Source organism: Mustela putorius, unplaced genomic scaffold (assembly GCF_011764305.1).
Source record: "Mustela putorius furo isolate JIRA1106 unplaced genomic scaffold, ASM1176430v1.1 tig00001654_pilon_pilon_pilon, whole genome shotgun sequence".
NCBI classification, from domain to species: domain Eukaryota; kingdom Metazoa; phylum Chordata; class Mammalia; order Carnivora; family Mustelidae; genus Mustela; species Mustela putorius.
Window position 1 is genome coordinate 9364 of NW_025421832.1, and position 15814 is coordinate 25177.

A 15814-nucleotide genomic window follows, 5' to 3' on the forward strand; every position below is an offset into this window, starting at 1 on the left:
TTTATATTTACTATTCAAGAAGGAGTTTCAAGCTTGAAATTTTTCCTACATATTTCTCCAAGCATATTTGAACCTCAGCCTTGCACAATTAAATATCAGTCTCTGAAAAGTACTTATTTGGAAAACTCCAGGTACCCTTTTACTTTGTAAGACAGTCAGCTTTCTAGAAGATGAAGGACGATCTATGAAACCAATTAAGATTTCTACCTAGATGGGAGGGACTTTTGCAACTTTCAACCTAATCCAAAAGGATTCTGCTATGAAAAAAGGCTTAAAAACACATATTATCTTTCATAGTATGAACGAAGAAGTGTCCCAAATCTCCTTAAACAGAAAATTCAATTCGATTTTTAGCTCGTATCTAGAACTTCGCAGATGTCTGCACAGAGTCCCCGCTGCAGTCGTTCCCCTTACCACCACCACCACCACCACCCCGCCCCCCACCGCCTGTGTAACCATGGCAATACCCGGAGCAACTTTGCTCAAGATTTCTGTGTTCTGGTTTCAGGTGGAAGAAAGCATGGGTTGTTGTAATGGGCTGTTGTAAACGACAAATCGTGGACTAGATCATGTTATGGGACGAATTAACGTGCAGCTTATTGCAACACTCGGAGTGTTATCCGTGGAAAATGGAGCGGAGAACTGGATTATCCCAGAGCAGAATTTGAGGAGAAGCGGCCTGAGGTTTAATGCTGCTGCTGTTAGTGAGCGCAGAAGGGGGTGGGGAGTTTTTTGTTCAGTAGAGGTGAGTGTGTAAGAAGGGAAATTTGTAGGAAAGATTGAGCTAGGGAGGGTGCCTGTTGTAGCTTCTCAACCCTAAGAGGCTTTTTAACTTGCAGAGGTATTTGTAGACCTCATGTCCTAGCATACATGTTGTATGCATGTTGTAGTTCCAGAAGTCTGATCAGTTTTACACAAAACTGTGTGTGCTTGTTTAATTTGTGCACTTGTTTGTTTGTTTGCCCATTCATTTTGTTTGCATTGTCTTCTCTGTTGAAAAAGGCACTAGGTGATGATTGGCCTCTGTGGAGATTTCTCCTCTTCCCTCTATAATAGCATAGTAGAGTGGCTGAAAGCAGAGACCATGGAGCCAGACTTCCTGGGTTTAGGCCTCAGTATTCTTGTCTGTAAAATGGGGATAAAACTAATTTCTACCTTATAAAGTTGTTACAAAAGAGTACATGAATTAGTGATTTTAAAGTCCTTAAAACAGTACCTAAAACAAAATATCCTGGGGCTCTCTGAGTGGCTCAGTCAGTTAAGTATCCAACTTTTAATCTCAGCGCAGGTCTTGATCTCAGGGTCATGAAATCAAGCCTGTGTCATCGCTGAGCATGGAGGCTGCTTAAGATTCTCCCTTTCTGGGGGTGCCTGGGTGTCTCAGTGCGTTGAGTCTCTGTCTTCAGCTCGGGTCATGATCTCAGAGTCCTGGGATTGAGCCCCACATTGGTCTTTCTGCTCAGCGGGGGACCCGCTTCCCTCTCTCTCTCCCTGCCTCTCTGCTTGTGATCTGTTTCCCTGTCAGGTAAATAAATAAAATCTTAAAAAAATATATTCTCCCTCTCCCTCTGCCCTTCCCACCTCTCCCCCACCACCGTTCACTTGTGCTCTATCTCTTAAAAAAAAATTTTGTCTTAAGTAAAATTATTGCCTGTTATTAAGGAGATAATAATATAAAGGATTGCTCAGTATATGCTTATCTCTGTTAACATGGCTACTCAGAACTAGATGAACATCTGCCAAGCCTAAGTGGGACCTTCAGTTGTTCTGCTAAAGCTGCATTTCCTCATCCTTCAGAATCCCTTAAATTTCAAGTGATCTGTATTACACACATTCCCATTAATAGGTTACCATGTGAATAAGTCAAATGCAGTCTTCAAGCTGAAACAAGGAAAAGAAACTGTGGATATTGGAAGTGGAATTTCCATACCGGAATTACCCGGGTGAGTGAGGACCTGTGGCGCCTGTTGCTAGTGAGGTGGTTGGTGCCTTTTGCATTATTAAATATTTTTAGGCATCTTTTAAAATGCCCTATAATGGGGTGCCTGGGTGGCTAAGTGGGTTAAAGCCTCTGCCTTCAGCTCAGGTCATGATCCCAGGGTCCTGGAATCGAGCCCTGCATGGGGCTCTCTGCTCAGAGGTGAGCCTGCTTCCTCCTCTCTCCCAAGGATTCTTGGATCTGCATATGCAAGTACCATAAATCACACTTCCAGTTTTTGTTTTTCCTCATAAATTCCTCCTTTGCCACACTTTTAAAAATAGACTTCTCTTTCCTATATATGAAATCTAATCACTACCCAACCCCATCTTAGATTTTTATCTTTCTTCTAGAATTCCCAGTTACTGGAATTCTAGAACACTGTGATCTCAAATCTGATGATAAATTTTTCTCCAAATGTCCTTCCCTCCCTTTACTAACAATGAGATGCCTCAGTTATTTTCAACACCGGTTTTATTAACTTCCTTTTTTCTCTTTAAACTCTGAAATATCAGATTATAAACCTTTATGCCTTTCCTCAACTACATTATTTCAAAGCTGATGCCTCCTTTTACATGTGATTTGTCTTTCACACAAAGTATTAATTATTATCCCTTCTAAAATCTACCACACCTTACTCGGGAGTATTGTAACACGAAGATTTAAAAAGCTAAAACAAGCCAAAAGACTACTAAGATGACCTCACTCTGCCTCTGTAAATGCTTTTCTTTTTTTTTTTTTTATTTAAAGATTTTTATTTATTTATTTCTCAGAGAGTGAGCAAGCGAGAGCGAGCACAAGCAGACAGAGTGGAGGGCAGAGTCAGAGGGAGAAGCAGACTCCCTGCGGAGCAAGGACCTGAGCCGAAGGCAGCTGCTTAACCAACTGAGCCACCCAGGCGTCCCTGTAAATGCTTTTCTTATACTCCTGACTTGTGTACTTAGCTGTTGCCGGGACCAGGAACAATGTCTGTTTTCTAGTAGTTGTTTACTAGGTATCTGTTGAGAGACTGAATGTGAATTTTAGTAAGAGGCAGGCACTGTCTTCTCTGTGCCCTTCACAGTAACTTCTGCAAGGGTTCCCCCTTTCCTAAGACCAGAGACACAAAGGATCTTGGTTCCTGAGTGTCCCAGTTAGCCTTGTCCAGGTTCTCATCAAGCAACATCTTCTATCTTCCCCACAAATGCTAAGAAATTCCAGTCCCAAGCCTCTGCTCATAATCTTTCAGTTTCTGTCAAGCATTTAATGATGAATAAATATGAAGATCAGTAAGTGTTCCAGAATGATGTTGAGTAATTCTTTAGAGATCATGTAGTAAATTGAAGCAGAGAGGTGGGAACTCAACTATGAAAACAGAAGACCAAGCCTGAGAGCAAGAGCTCAAAGTGTGAAACTGTTCCTCCACACAAGGGGAAACCGGTGTGCCCAGAAAATCCCATTAGCATTGGCATCCGGATTGTTGTGTGCAGGTACAGAGGGAAGCAAGCAGAAGTTTACAGTCTGCTAAAATAACAAAGCAAATTAATTTTGAGCGACAAAGACCTGTTAGCTTTCCATCCAGTTTCATCTTTCCCCTGATATTCCAGTAGACATAGCTGTCTACTAATTTTTCTTTTCATCCGACTTCCTCTTTCTTGTCTGTCATGGGCTTACAGCATTCTGAGTCCCAAAGTCGTCTTCAGCAGCACTCTAAAGATCCTTTCTTCTCTGCTCCCTATTCTCCCCAACCCCTTAACTTTTTCCTCCCAAGTTTTTAAAGCCATATTTTTTGTAAAGTGCTAGAAGTACTTAGGTTTATAACTACATTTCTTCCTGGGTCTGATACCATAGTTGTTAATGTTTATGTGTTTTTTCTAAACCAGTGGGTTAGAAGAAATTTGCATTTGAGAGTTCCTTTATTTGGGGAGATTGGCCTGAAGCCTAAGAATTAACGCTACAACCATACTAATAACATTGAGATTTATATAGTACTAAATTTTGGATTTCTTTATAGAAGATCTCTGGAAAGTTCATGACAGAGGAGCGAAATGCCAGGAAATCCGAGCTGAAAATTCAAGGCAAGTCCAAGATTCTGATTTTAAGATTAGAAGCCTTGTAATAAGAACGTGAGTACTGGAAGTGCGACCACACTAGTTCACACTAAATGTGAGAAAACTAACACTGGAGTGCATTCCGAAGCATATAGCCCAAATGGGAAAGTTCTCTTCCATAATGGAGATCTTATGTAGGACCAAGATATTCCAGCTTTGAAGTTGCCTTTTAATTCTTCTGAGGTACACAGTAAGGGAGGCATTGTAGATGGGTCTCAGGCATTTGAGAAACTCTGTGCATACAATGCAAGGGAAGGTTCCTTCTACCAAATGATAAACCACAGTGGTGTCAGAGAACATTCATAGTGGAGAAACTGTGAATCTACTCTATAGATTCTGTATCTCTAGACAGGAAAAGTCTCTAGAAATTGGGTTCTCAGCGAGTGTGCCTTAGACATTACTGAATTTGGAAATTTCTCCCCAGGAATGGAGAACTCACAAAACACCAGCAAACTCAAGCCAGAGAGAAAATCCATAAATGCAACGAATGTGGAAAGTCCTTCTGCCAGAAGTCTATCCTCGTAATACATCAGCATATTCATTCGAAGGACAAACCAGGGAATGCGGGGAATCTGGCTCTAGAAATGGAGACCGCACAGTACAACAGAAAACTCCCACCAGAGAGGAAACCTATGAATGTAAAGAGTGTAAAAAAACTTTCTATCACCTGTCATCTCTTAGTAGACATTTGAGGACTCATGCAGGGGAGAAACCCTACGAATGTAATCAGTGTGAGAAATCCTTCTGCCAGAAGCCACACCTTGTAGAACATCGGAAAACACACACAGGAGAGAAACCCTTTGAGTGTCATGAATGTGGGAAGTTCTTCTATGTTAAGGCATACCTCATGGTACATCAGAAAACACACACACAGGGGAGAAACCATATGAATGTAAGGAATGTAGGAAATCCTTTTCCCAGAAATCACACCTCACAGTACATCAGAGAACACATACGGGGGAGAAACCTTACAAATGTAAGGAATGTGGGAAATTCTTTTCTAGAAATTCACACCTCAAAACTCATCAGAGAACTCACACAGGAGAGAAACCCTATGGATGTAAGGAATGTGGGAAATGCTTCTACCAGAAGTCAGCCCTCACAGTACATCAGCGAACTCACACAGGGGAGAAACCCTTTGAATGTAATAAATGTGGAAAAAGCTTTTACTATAAATCAGACCTCATGAAACATCAGAGAAAACACACAGGGGAGAAGCCCTACGAATGTCATGAATGTGGTAAATCTTTCTCCGTGAATTCAGTCCTCAGATTACATCAAAGGACGCACACAGGAGAGAAACCCTATGAATGTAAGGAATGTGGGAAATCCTTCTCTCAGAAGTCACATTTTATCATTCATGAAAGAAAACACACAGGGGAGAAACCCTATGAGTGTCAGGAGTGTAGGAAAACTTTTATTCAGAAATCAAAACTTACCACACATCAGAAGACACACACAGAAGGAAACAGCTGAAAAATACTATGTATTGGGAACTTTTTTTGGAATTCATCCTTTAGAATAATTGGATAATTCACACAAGACAAAAACTTAGGAATATCATCTATCTCAGAAAATTTTGGTCACAGTCTGCCTTGACAGAAAACAAAAGACACAGAAATTCTTTAAATCTATAAGGGAGAGATTTTGACAGCATGTCAGACTTAACTAAGTACCAGACAACTGACAAATTATAAAATCTGAGGGAGACCATTCGTTCAGAAGTCCTACTAGATTGCAAAACACAGAAATCACATGAGAGAAATCCTATAAAAACAAATGAGTATCAGGAAGTTTTCTGACAGGGCAGCCATCGGTAGATGCCAAAGCTCACCTGAGACGCTCCTATCAGTCCCCTTCCTGAGCATTCAGAAACCGCTGACACCAGGTGCACTTGGAGCACTCAGAGGTGTAACTGCATAGACCACCTGTATCGAGAAATGCTGCTTCCGTGAACTGCAGATCCATGAAGCCAGGCTAGAACCTTTGCAAGCATTCCAGATATGTGTAAGTTTCTTGACAAAAATTCAAGGAGAATCTGTACTGAGTGGGGTTAACAGATACGCCAGAAGTCATGTTGCAGCAATTAGATTCTGAGGGGTTTTCTTTGCTTTTTGAGTTTTCTGTTTTTTTTTTTTTTTTTTTTTTTTTTTTAAGGAAACCTACCAATGTCCAGACATTTTAAGCTTTTTTTTTTTTTTTTTTAATTTTATTGTTGTTTAACAGACAGAGATCACAAGTAGGCGGAGAGGCAGACAGAGAGGAGGAAGCAGGTTCCCCACTGAGCAGAGAGCCCCATGTATGGCTCCATCCCAGGATCCTGGGACCATGACCTGAGCCGAAGGCAGAGGCTTTAACCCACTGAGCCACCCAGGTGTCCCCATTTTAAGCTTTTTAAAAAGGACAAACACATTGAAAAAACCAGGTGACATCCTTGCACACATGTGAAGAATCCTTTAGTATGTAGAACTAATGTGACTCAGCACACTGCAAGGCAGGCTGTGGATGTTTATGTGCACGTGGATCCATCCGTATTTGTACATAAGGAAATATGTAGCTTTGGTTCAGTAGTTTTCATGAATGTGAACATACTTCACATTACATCTGGGCAATGACTCCTCCTGTTACTCTAATGTGTATTTTAAATGTAATATTCTTTTAAAATTGTAACACTTCTTTTTCTCCTATTTTTTTGTATTTTTTAATGAATATAGACGTTACTGAACCAATTGTTAAGAAAGATCAGTGAATTTTACATTAGGGGCACATTTATTCATAAGAAAAGACAAATTATTTTTTAAAACAGCTAAAAATGCTCTGTTAAGTAGTAGTATCTATCTTACTGTTGATATTTTAGCGGGGTGCAGAGCTATCTGCATTAGAATTTTGTATGTTTTAAGAATGTTCTTCACTGCCTTTTTCTTCAGAGTAGAAGCAACATTGTAGTGGTTAAGAGTGGGAACTTCAAACTCTTTTGGCCACAGCTCAAATTCCAGCATGGGGCATGACACTTAACCTCTCTGTGCCTCTGTTTCCTTTTCTATAAAAGAGAAGTGATAATGATGGGATTGCTTTGAGGTATAAATGAGTTAATATTTTTAGAGCACTTAGAATAGAGTCTGAGACACAAGAAAAGGACATGTTAGATACTATTATTATAATTGGTATTTGTTCAATAATGCTGCCATAAATAAAGTTTAGAACACTATTAGAACACTAATAAATATCATTTGTCTCTTTTGCCTGAGGCTGCCTTCAGCACTACAAGAGAAGAGTTGAGTAGTTCTGACAGAGACCATATGGCTCACAGAGCCTACCCAGCTACTGTCTGGCACTTTATGAAATTAAGTTTTTCTGTTACTTAGAGCTGAAAACACCACAATCAATGTATATGATGTACTTTTCTGTATGTTATGTTTCAGAAATGATGCATACAGCAATTTGTGGATGGGTGGTTTTGTGCAGTGTATTTATTTTGTACATTGTATTTATATGTTAAACACCTAAGCATTTGAATTTTTTCAAATAAGTGTGTTTTATTTGTTGAACTCTTATAAAATTGAAACATTTTCTGATGGAATGTAGTGGTACGTGTATAAAATAAACATTGTCTAAATTAAATCAAATTGTTAATTGGTCCTTACTTAAAAAGCACTCCCTTATTTTCTTCCAAGTCAACGGCCAGTGTTCCCTATATCATTTTATAATTTTCTCACTATCCCATGAGCATCTTTGTCATACTTAACTAGCATAATCTAGTAACAAAAACCTTACAGTACCCAACTCCACCAGCTTCATTACTAGTAACCTACATTACGAGTATTACTAGAGTACTAGCAGCATTATTTTATTGCCTAAACTTCCTGATTGCTAAATGCCACTCCAATCTGAATCCTGCCACTTTTCTGCCCCTTCCAAATGAGGACTTTATTGAAGCTCAACTTCATAAACATGGCTTGATTTGTCTGATGTTGACCACTAATGAACACCTGCTTGTGATACTCAGTAATTACTTTGTCGTCTATGTAACTTCTGAATAACATGAGCATGCCATCTTGCTTATAGCTATGCCTTTGGAGAAGTTCTTTATTTCAACCTGCTGTGAGAGCAAATATGTTTCCTAATTTCCCCTGGCTTTTCAATCAAAAATGAAGAAGTATTGCTTTTTGCCCTGAAACAAATAATACATTATATGTTAATTAAAAAATCACTGCTTTTTGAGGAAAATCTAATAACTCTGTCAAACCTGTCATTAAGAATAAAGTCTGTATTGACCTGTACCCCTGGGGCAAATAATACATTATGTTAATAAAAATAATTAAAAAAAATAAAGTCTGTACTAATGAGAAGACTTTAAAGATACTCTGATGAGAATAAAATATTCCTGGCCTTCGAAGTCTAGAAGGGTGGAGAGAGACTGCCTGCCTCTTGGCCACAGTTTTAATCCATGAATTAGTAACCACAAGAGTCAGTGGATCAGAGACAAAGGATCACCAGATCAACTGATGGGTTTTTCATCAGCACACATGCTTACGAGGGCCAGCCAGCCCAAAAGCTCCACAATTCTGAAGGGCAATCGGCAATAGCATTCACTATGACTATGTTCCGTACAGTCAGAAAGTCAGCTACATCCTCACTCCAATGACCAAATGTTTACAACTGAAAGCCAGCCAGTCAGTCCTTCAATATTCTTGTTTTTGAAAGCCCACCAATCCCTGAATCCATCTCCCAAGTCTTCTATCACTTCTTACATTCCTGTGCTGATTTAGAAGTATAGACCATCTTCGGTTAGTATGGTGGTCAAAGAAAGACAATATCAGACAATATCAATTCCTTCTCTTATTCCATTCTAAAAAGCTATATTTCTTTCTTTCTTTCTTTCTTTCTTTCTTTCTTATTTCTTTTTTTTCCTTATCCTCTTCTATCTTCGCTGGCTTCGTGACTTGCTTTGACTCAGTAGCATATGGCAGAAGTCCCAGACCTTTAGGAAGTATGGCAGTTTCCACTTTCCTTCTTGAAGCTAATCATCACGCAGAAAGTTCAACTAATCTGAAATTACAAAGCTGGGAGGAAACTCAAACCAGGAGGAGAAAGCCCCATTTAATTCCAGACATGTGAGCAAAGTTTCCTTAGACCTTCTGGCCTATCCCATCACTGGCTGAATTTAGCCAGCCAAACAAGACTTTTTAGATAATGCCAAAGGGAAGCAGAGAATCCACTCACTCTGCCTACAAGAAACAATCATTTTAAGCCAGGAAGTTTTGGGTGTTTTTGTTATGCAGTAATAGATAGCTGAAACAGAAAGTGAGCCATAAATCAAGCTTGTTGTAGATACTGGCTAATCTCTTCTATCTCAAAAAGCTATGCAGCATGTGGAACCCTGAGAAGTTTTGCCACATTAATAACACTACAATGACCACTGTTTAATCTGATGTCTAAAAAGTATTTACCCACATACAACAATCTACCCCCATGACAGAGAAGCAATCCCAGCTCAACTACAGCTGTATGCTGGAAATTAAAAAGACTAAACTCCAATGACAGGGAAATTGTCCAGACAGTTTTTTATGGTAAGGATTCTATTTAAGAGATTCAACAGGTGACCAGATCTTGCTTTATCTCTGAAGTTCAGACATGGCTTGGGACCCTCCCTCATGGCGCATTATAGCTCTGGGCCAAAGGGGTATTTTGGCTTGTCTGGTTGATACAGGTCAGAGCCAAGTACTGGGCTGCCCTGAGAGAGTTAAGAGGAGGAGGTTGGGGCTGCCAACTCTAAGAGAGGCTGACTGTCCCTGGTCAGCAAGCTTTTTAAAGCTTGCCCAACATAAAATACAGAAAAAACATGACGATACATGATGCTTTCAGGTAAGAGACTATTCCTCATGATAATGATAATGTGATCTATACTTCTAAAATCCTTATAAACTCTCATGAAATTGTTACTAAATGACCTGAGGACCAACTTGAATTTTCCCCTCATAAACTGGGATTATCAAATATCTAATGTCATGTAAAATGTATGCCTGAAAGGTAAGAACTGCATTTCCAAAAGTGAAGTAACCAGAAATACCTCTACATGTTCTCTAACAAGATTATGTTAAAAGAGGTACCAATCAATGTCAGTCTTAAAATCATATTGAAAAGGATCATCTGTATTTATACACTTATAATAAATGCTACAAGAATAAAACCACCAATACAAATTACCAGAATATTTGACCTATTTATTTCTACCTTTGGAACAAATGGACAAAACAGCTTACATTGTAAAGGTCCCACAGGCTAAAATACATCCATTCATTGGAGTAATACCAAGAAATAACACTTATGTTGACCACTGCACAGAAAGAATCTTTATACATGTCTGATCCCCAGATGCTTAACTGTTGCTGCACCACTGGTACGGTCAGCCAACAATAAATGGTGATTCTTCACTGAAGAGACTAAAGGCTTCAGTGGTCAAAAACGTTTTGACCAAATGAGGGAAACTGAGAAATTCTAATGAGGAAAATAATACAGATCTAACTATTGTGGAGAAGCTAAGAGAAGAACACTGACATCATACAGAGACAGCCTGTGAGTAATACTTAACCATTTAACTCTCACTTTTTTTTCAGAGAATCCATAAAAATTAATATATTCTTGGATGTCCTGGGTAGGCTACTTAAAGGGAGACTTCCCAGACTGGCTTCTGTTAGCTGCCAAAATACTAAGTTTACCTACAAAAACAGAAAAGTAAAGATTCACTGTTCTCATTGCAGCTATGATTTCCCATTTATCCTCATAAATGAATCCTGCATTTTAGCACTGCTCTATTGTATGAGTAAATTTGTGTAAAGGATATCTCTTAATTAGCATTTTGATGGAATATGGACTCCCTAATTTCAGATAACCGTTCAGAGGCTCCAACAGCATGAGCAACATCTCACACTATTTCATCTCATCATTCCCTTGGCTTGAAATTGTCTTTCCCTTCAAACTCTTGTCACACCCTGGGGGAGTCCTTGCAAGACTGTGACCATCCCATCTCACATGTCTGTGACAGGACTGGCCTCAACTTTCCACATGGTGCCTTCCAATCCATTTCATCCCAGAATCCCCCTTAAGGGAGCTTTAAGATTGACCAAAATATTCCCCTGAAGAGACTGAGAGCAGAGGTGGTGGGTGATTCCAGTATCTCAGACCATCGCCCTACCTCTTCTAGTGGCAAAATGTTCATACCATAAAACTAAAGAACTGCCATTTCTGGAAACCTCCAGGACATGTGCCCTCAATGTCACAAGTCCAATTCCCAGAGAAGCACTAGGGCCAGGAGAGGTGCAAGGTTTTGTGCTACAGATAACCTTTTCAAGGTACTGGAAGCCTGGTCATTTTAAAAATAAAATACTTTATAAAACAGAAAAGAATGGAGAATAATAAAAAAATAATACCTACCCCCCTGTTAATAAATAAAAGGTTACAAAGTATCTCTAAGAAACTTACTCTCAGTAAGTAAGAAAACTTACTCTAAATAAGTTTCTCTAAGTAAGTTTTCTTTCTTTCTTTCTTTCTTTCTTTCTTTTTTTAAACTTCAGTTCTCTTTAAGCAATGCAGTATTCTCCAGGAGCAGTAAGAACTCAAATGTGGTCATACCTTCAACAACGCTTAAACACTTATTATGTACTAGGCACTATTCTTGGCATGGGGCTTATAGCAGTGAACAAAAGAAAACTCCATGTGTTCACCGAGGTTTACTTCTAGCTGGGGAAGGCAGGGTAGGTAGTAAGATACTTGTTATGGCAAACTGTGGTAAGTTCTAGGATAAAAACCTAAGAAAGAAAGCTGGAGAACTGATGGGGGTGCGGGTTGTCAAGGAAGTCCTCAAAGGACATTACACATGAGAAAACACTGAGGGTATAATCAGATGAGCCATGTCACTATATACAGTAAACGCATTAAAGGCAGAAAGACAAAAATATTTGTAGTATATACAAATACAATTGAAGTATATCCTAAACAAATTTCTGAAAAGATACCCTCACTATTTATAATGCACTATTTTACCTTGCATATGAACATCTGAAAACAAATCCACTGAAAGAAGAGCCTAGTAACAGATGTCATCCTACAATTTTAAAACCAAAGCCCCAGGAGTTAACAAAGAGGAACGGGATTGCTGGGTCACAGGGCTGGCCATCTGACAAGTGCCCACGCCAAATCAATAGGGCCCAGAGGCCACTAAAGTGGGAGGGAACATACCAGTTAGGGGAGCACAGGTACAACAAATGAGCTTAGCGATGACTGTCCTCTGTAGGCCAAGACTAATGGTAGGAGACACTGCTATGAACTGCTCACAGGCCAAAGATGATGGAATTCTGACACCACAGATGGCGAGTGGCAACACTGACCATCAAAAGTAGAGCAAGTAGGGGGCCCCACCCCAGGAACACATCTAATACTAATTCATTCCCAAGGGCCCCAACTCCTACCACCAACCTACTGGGAGACTGGGTTTCAACAAATGAATTCTGGCGGGATACATTCAGTCCACAACAACTGGAAACATAAAACGACCTCATCTGGATTTATAATGCACATGTAACAACTATAACGAAAGGAACATGCCAGGCAGGAGGGAAATGGACTTTTATGGCTACAAGGTTTTTGACATTTTATGTGAAATGGTACCTGGTTACCTCCAACTAGAAGGTGAAAAGTTGAAGATGTATACTGAAGTAGTTGCCCTAGCAATGGCTACACATATAAGGCAAAGAGATATTGCTAAAATGCCAACAGATCAATTAAAGTGGGATTCAAAAAATATTCAAATTCAACAGAAAAAGGGCAAGAAATCAGTAAACAGAAAAAGAGGGACCAAACATAAATAATGGAAGTATAGAACTAAATCCATCAACAGCTACATTAAATATGAAGGAAGGAAACGAGGAGAGGGATGGGAGTTTTCGAGAAGGCCAAGTATGGTCTTGAAAGGCTCTGGCCTCCTTGCAGGCATCTGCACGGTCTCCAGCAAGTGGCAGGGTACGCTCTCCATTAAACAGAAACCGCTGCTTCTGGCATCCTGGAGAGTTAAACAGAACCTCTGGGCTAAAGAGTCTTGGGTAAACAGCTGCAAATTTCCCCATTCAAGATCCCAATTTTCCACTCGTTCTTTAGGAGATGCCTGAATTTCACACAAGAAGTCTGTAACGCCTGCCCCGCTGCAGTCTCCTGCTATCCTGAAGTTAAACCTTGGGCAGGGCTTAACAGGACACAACCTCACTTCTCAGGACAGAAGAGTCTTCTGAATGCTTTTATGGAGGTCTACTATCCTTTACTGTGTGCCCCGAGTTGACAGCTAACTTGAACCTGTATCTTCGAGGCCTCTACGGCAGAAAGTCAGGAATTCCGCCACTCATAAACTTGTCATTGCCCCATCCTGTTCCACGTGCCACCACAACTACACAGGACAAATATACCCGTCCTCACCTTCCTCCATGCAGGACGACGAGGGCTAGCCTCAGACTATCAGCGAGGTGCCCTTCAGCGAAATGTGACTACTAAGCGATGGAGCTTTAAATTCCAAGTCAAATTCTCATTGAAGGGACCACTTTGGGCACCACTAGAACTACACTGGATTTGCACCAAAGCAGAGACAGACATGGAATTAGGCACAGATAGTTTATTTTGGAGGTCACCTCGGGAAACAGAGAGGGGAAGGACAGAGTTGAACATTTAAGGAGGGACAGTTAATAAAGTGCCACTGGAGAGGACAATGGCTAATGCAACTGTGGACTGTGAATGACGCTAAAGGACACACCTCAGTACACATTCTGTTCAGGGATGACCAGGGCAAAATTAACATTCAGTGAAATTTTTTTTGGAGGGGAGTGTAATCATTTTCTTACTGTTTGCTCACAATCCACTAGTACTGATGTTTTATCACTCCATGAAATATGGAGAATTACTACCCATGTTCTTTACAGGTCCTATTTCAAAATATAATTGTCCTTAGTATTTTCTCTCTATATATACTGAGTACCAAGTCAGGTGGTAATATATTTTTGCTTCCAGTATGAAATAATTTAAGAAACCGATAAAAATAGTTTTATACTTACCAATATTTTTACCCCTTCCCTTCTTTTTCTTCTGAATTTCCAAGACTCCTTTTGTTATCATTTTCTTGAAAAAAAAAAAAAAAAAAAAAAACTCCTTTAGCAACTGTTTGAAGATAGGTCACCAAGCAACAAACTGTATTCCTTTATCTGAGAAAATATTTTACTTTTATTTCCAAAAGCTATTTTTAATACAGATTCACAGTAGACAATTATTTAATGGTTTAGACAATTTTATGCCATATACTTCTGGCCTCCAAGGTTTCAGATGAGAAATCTCCTGCCATTTCTATCGGCGCTCCCTAAAAGTTAATAGTTTTTCTTGCACTTCTTTCAAGGTTTTTTTTTTTTCCTGTTATTAGTTTCTAGGCTGATTAAAATGTGTCTCTGCATGGACTTGTATTAATTTATGCTCTGCTGGTTTACTTTTCTTCTTCAATCAGTGTATTTATGTTTTCTGCCAAATTTGAAAGATTTTCAAATACATGCATACTTTTATTGTGCTTTGTTTTACTGCACTTCACAGATAATGCATTTGTTACAGATTAAAGTTTTGTGGTGATCCTGGGTCCAGCAACTCTGTTGGCACTATTTTCCCCAAAGCATTTGTTCACTTCATGTCTCTTTGTCACCCTTTGGTAAGTCTCACAACATTTCAAGCTTTTTCACTGTTACTATTTTTGTTATGGCAATGTAATCAGTCATCCTTGATGTTAGCATTTTAATTATTTGGGGGCACCAGAACTGTGCCCAGCCAAGACGATCACCTTAATCATACATGTGTGCGATGACTGTTCTACCGAACAACCATTCCCCCATCTCTCTCTCTCTCTCCAAGAGCTTCTCTATTCCTTGAGATACAACAATGTTGGAATTAGGCCAGTTTGTACCCTACAATGTCCTCTAGGTTTTAAACAAAAAGTCAACATGTCTCCTAAATTAAATCAAATACTAGAAATGATTCAGCTGAGTGAAAAGGGCACATCAGAGGCCAAAACAGGCCAAAAGTTAGGCCTCCTCTGACACTCAGCCAAGTCATGAATGCAAAAGAAAAGTTCTGGAAGGAAATTAGAAGTACTAATTCAGTGGACACACAGATGTTAAGCAGAGCAAAACATCCCTATTGCTGATCCAGAGAAAGTCTGTGTGATCTGGATATAAAATCAAACCAGCCACATTCCCTTAAGCCAAAGACTACTTCAGAGCAAGGTCCTACCTCTCTTCAATTCTGTGAAGGTTGAGGAAGGTGAGTGAGCTGCAAAAGAAAAGTTAGAAGGATAGAGAGGTTGGTTCATGACACTTAAGAAATAGAGCCATCTCCGAAGTATCAAAGTGCCAGGGGAGGCGGCAGGTGCTGATGGAGAAGTGGCAGCAAGCTCTCCAGGAGATGGAGCTGAGATCATTCAGGAAGGTGCTACACTGACCAACAGATTTTCAAGTAGACAAAGCAGCCTTCTACTAGAAGGTGATGCCATCTAGGACTTTCATAGCTGGAGAAAAGTCAATGCCTGGCTTCAAAGCTTTTAAAGACGGGCTGACTCTCAGCAGGGGCTAATGCAGCTGATGACTTTAAATTGAAACCAATATTCATCTATGATTCCAAAAATCTTGGGGTCCTTAATAAGTCTGCTCAATCTACTCTGCCTGTATCCTAT

At 39.7% G+C, this 15814-nt stretch overlaps 1 protein-coding gene across 1 annotated transcript; it reads left to right on the forward strand.

Annotated features, from left to right (window-relative positions):
- Positions 1-574: 574 nt before the first annotated feature.
- On the forward strand, positions 575-5590 carry LOC123394176 (zinc finger protein 25-like). The gene is given in 5 exon segments (XM_045087937.1): positions 575-704; positions 1847-1943; positions 4493-4614; positions 4617-4930; positions 4933-5590. Coding segments are annotated over 5 exon segments (1275 nt in total). The 3' UTR covers positions 5545-5590.
- The last annotated feature ends 10224 nt before the right edge of the window (positions 5591-15814 follow it).